The sequence below is a fragment of the Vollenhovia emeryi genome, unplaced genomic scaffold (assembly GCF_000949405.1).
Source record: "Vollenhovia emeryi isolate VEMERY1.0 unplaced genomic scaffold, V.emery_V1.0 DF939265.1, whole genome shotgun sequence".
NCBI lineage: Eukaryota > Metazoa > Arthropoda > Insecta > Hymenoptera > Formicidae > Vollenhovia > Vollenhovia emeryi.
In genome coordinates, this window is record NW_011967101.1 from 50,489 (window position 1) to 53,727 (window position 3,239).

At 38.3% G+C, this 3,239-nt stretch overlaps 1 protein-coding gene across 1 annotated transcript; it reads right to left on the reverse strand.

Moving 5' to 3' along the window:
• Nucleotides 1–2,913, reverse strand: LOC105559529 (iron-sulfur cluster assembly enzyme ISCU, mitochondrial-like). Its single transcript, XM_012007888.1, has 4 exons — nucleotides 2,740–2,913; nucleotides 1,146–1,370; nucleotides 836–914; nucleotides 1–335 (listed from the first exon to the last, which is right to left on the reverse strand). The coding sequence occupies exons 1-4, from the start codon at nucleotides 2,827–2,829 to the stop codon at nucleotides 244–246; spliced, it is 486 nt and encodes a 161-aa protein (XP_011863278.1). The 5' UTR covers nucleotides 2,830–2,913; the 3' UTR covers nucleotides 1–243.
• Nucleotides 2,914–3,239: the final 326 nt, after the last annotated feature.

Below are 3,239 nucleotides of genomic sequence, written 5' to 3' on the forward strand. Positions count from 1 at the left end.
TCTAGTTAAATTAATTTATTTCATTTGATAGAGGGAATACAGGTACGATTCATATTGCTATGTTAGGAAATATTTTGAGAGCAAAGGTTTTATATATAGCCTAAGGAATGTACAATTCCCAGAGCTTGATCTACGACATTATTATTACAATAATAATAATTTCCTTAGTACTATCTGTAAGTTAAGTCTAGTTTCTGCTGCTATCACCTTGCGTAATTAAAATATTTCCATTAGTGCTTCTATTCAGTTGGTCGCCTCGTCCTTTTCCTTACTCTTCGACTGTTGTTTGATGCGATAATCTGACAGAGCAGCCTTAATCGCGTCCTCGGCAAGCACTGGAATTTTTTTCGAAAAAGATTAAACCAAGGTCACAAAATTCGGATGTTCAAATTGTATCAGATTTTTACGTTTCCTAACATGGTGCACAACTCAAATGGAAACGAGAACGCCAAATTGTTACTTAGGTTCGAGCAAGATGAAGGTAACCCAATGATTTGGAAGTTAATATGTGAATTCAGATATCGTTTTTCCAACGATTCCACCTAACGAAAAACCTGCGTTATATGTCTGAAAGTAACGGCGCGCAGGTTGGAAAAAAAAACGGTATGTGAATTCACGTATTAACTTAAAAATTATTGGGCTACCTTCATCTTGCTCCGAGTAGTGATTTGGCGTTCTCGTTTCCATTTGATTTATACCACGAAGGTCCTGGTTTTAACTTAATTTGTTTAGAGTGCACAACCATTGTCTTACTCTAAAAGCATAATATATTGTTGCGAGATACTCTAATTCAAAATTAACAAGATGAAAGATTTTAGTAAACAAGTGTACTCACTCGAACAGTGCAGCTTGACAGGCGGGAGACTAAGTTCCTTTGCAATGTCTGTATTTTTCAACGCCAATGCTTCGTCTACCTAAAAACAACAATTTCAACAGCAAGTTAAATCCCTGTACTTGAATGCATTTTATGTCGCGTAGATGAACGCGAAAACTTGGAAAAAATTTACCAAAGGCTTCTTGGAAATTCACAAATATTCGCATATATGTATTTCTGGGTCACAGTCATATAAAATGATACACGTTCCGATACTTTACGCATTGAAGAAAGCATCGCGCTAAATTGCCCGCAGATTAAAAGAGCTCACCGTTTTTCCCTTAACCCATTCCGTTGCTAGAGAACTCGAGGCAATAGCGGAACCGCAACCGAAGGTCTTGAATTTTGCATCGACTATCTTGCCATTTTCGTCGACTCTGATCTGAAGTTTCATCACATCGCCACAGGCCGGTGCACCCACAAGACCTGTCCCGACTTGCTCGTCATTCTTATCCAGGGAGCCAACGTTTCTGGGATTCTCGTAGTGGTCTAGTACCTGTTTTTAATCGATAAATATAAGCAATACATGTTGCGTGACGAGTAATAATTTGTACAATGCAACTAACAGATACAGAGGCAAGTCCTCTGTTATGAGATAGGTTTCTAATATGAGATAGCAGGTTTTCAACGCCCCAAATTCAACCAAATCTTTTTTCGCAACGATTACACGATCTAACAATGAATTTTCCACTAAACAGATTTCGTTCCAAGGGCAATAAATTCACGGTAGGATCAACTGCTGATGCCTATTAATTTAACAGAAACCCATAGTAGGATCCTACCTCATAATAGGGGACTTTTCTCTGTAAATACTATACAAATTAATTAACCGGACTTGTCTACTTTATTTATGTATTAATTTGCAAATTTTTATTTGTATTGTCAGATCGCTTGAAAAGGACCAAAACCCATGGTCGAAATGTCGCGATGCTTTAACATAAAAATTGCCAGATACGGTCAACTAAATTTGATTAATTTAGTTGACCGTATCTGGATTAAGTTGTTAATTATTGCTGGCAACCCTGAAGATTTTTCCTGTTAGTTAATTGACCGGTTTTACGTAATTGTTGACGTAATAAATAAAATTTTACATGAATATTTGTAATGAGACATAACATAGCAATAATTATATGAACATTTTAAACGAAATATTGTGATAAATCGATCTTTCCTTGCGGTTTTACGTAATTGTTCACATAATAAATAAAATTTTACATGAATATTTGTAATGAGACATAACAATGATTATGTGAACATTTTAAACGAAGCATTGTGACAAATTGATTTTTTCCTGCAGTAAATGCAAGTTAGAGCAATGATTTTACTCTAAGATAAGTCTTTAGCAAACTGATGAAACTTCGTAACCGACATATATAATTTATGAATGACATGACGAATAGAATGAAAAATATCGCAACGACAGTAGCGACGCGAATGCGACATATACATATGACAACCGAAGATTACGCCATGTTACGCCACGCAAATAACCAGTTCACGTAGCGCAATATAATTATAGAATGTATCTTTTGTGATTAAAAAAACACAATGATTCTTTTGCGGAATATACATAGCCGCTGTCTGTATAAATCAGGCTCTGCGTATGATGTTTACACCGGGTACTCGGCGCAGCACAAATTAGGTTTGGAGCGCAAAATCGTAAAACGCGGATACATCGAACGAGACATCAAGGCTCATACTCGAAATTTACGTTTACGTCGCACTCGTTCGACGCCGCTCGCGAAGATAAGATTATTAGACGAGATCATAAAATGTCAACAATATCGCGATCTTTCCGTACGGAGGCGGAGTAGAGGTTATGGTCAGTACGGGGCGGCAATGGGAATAAAAATGATGGTAATTACGTTTACGTGATAAGACACGGCTGGGACGCTCCGTGAGATAAACTTGGACGTCGTGCCAATTCCGGCGGGCAATATCCGGAACAATGCCATCTCGTTTTATGCGCACTTTATCATGGATCGCTCCGATATGCTCCGCGACGATGCGAGCGGATGCGATGCGACTATTGCGACTCTGTTCCTTGGTTCAGCCCGTTCAGCTAGATCGGCTAGTGCTAGATCATTCCAGGCTGCGTTCAGAAACATCACCCGAGCGTGCCAGTTTATTAAAGTCACTAGATTAACATGTTATCTAGTGACTTTGCAGTGTATCATTTTATCCTTGTTGCTCACTGTGGATGTGTTCGAAAATGGATTTAGTTACTGCCAGTGAAAACAGTATAGTTGGTAGCAATGAAAATTACTGGTGCTGCGTTTTTCGCACGCCAGTAAAGTCAGTAAGGCTGGGTCTATATTGGATGTCGTAAGTCGAATAATGAACTGTGATTGGTCAATTTCCCAGG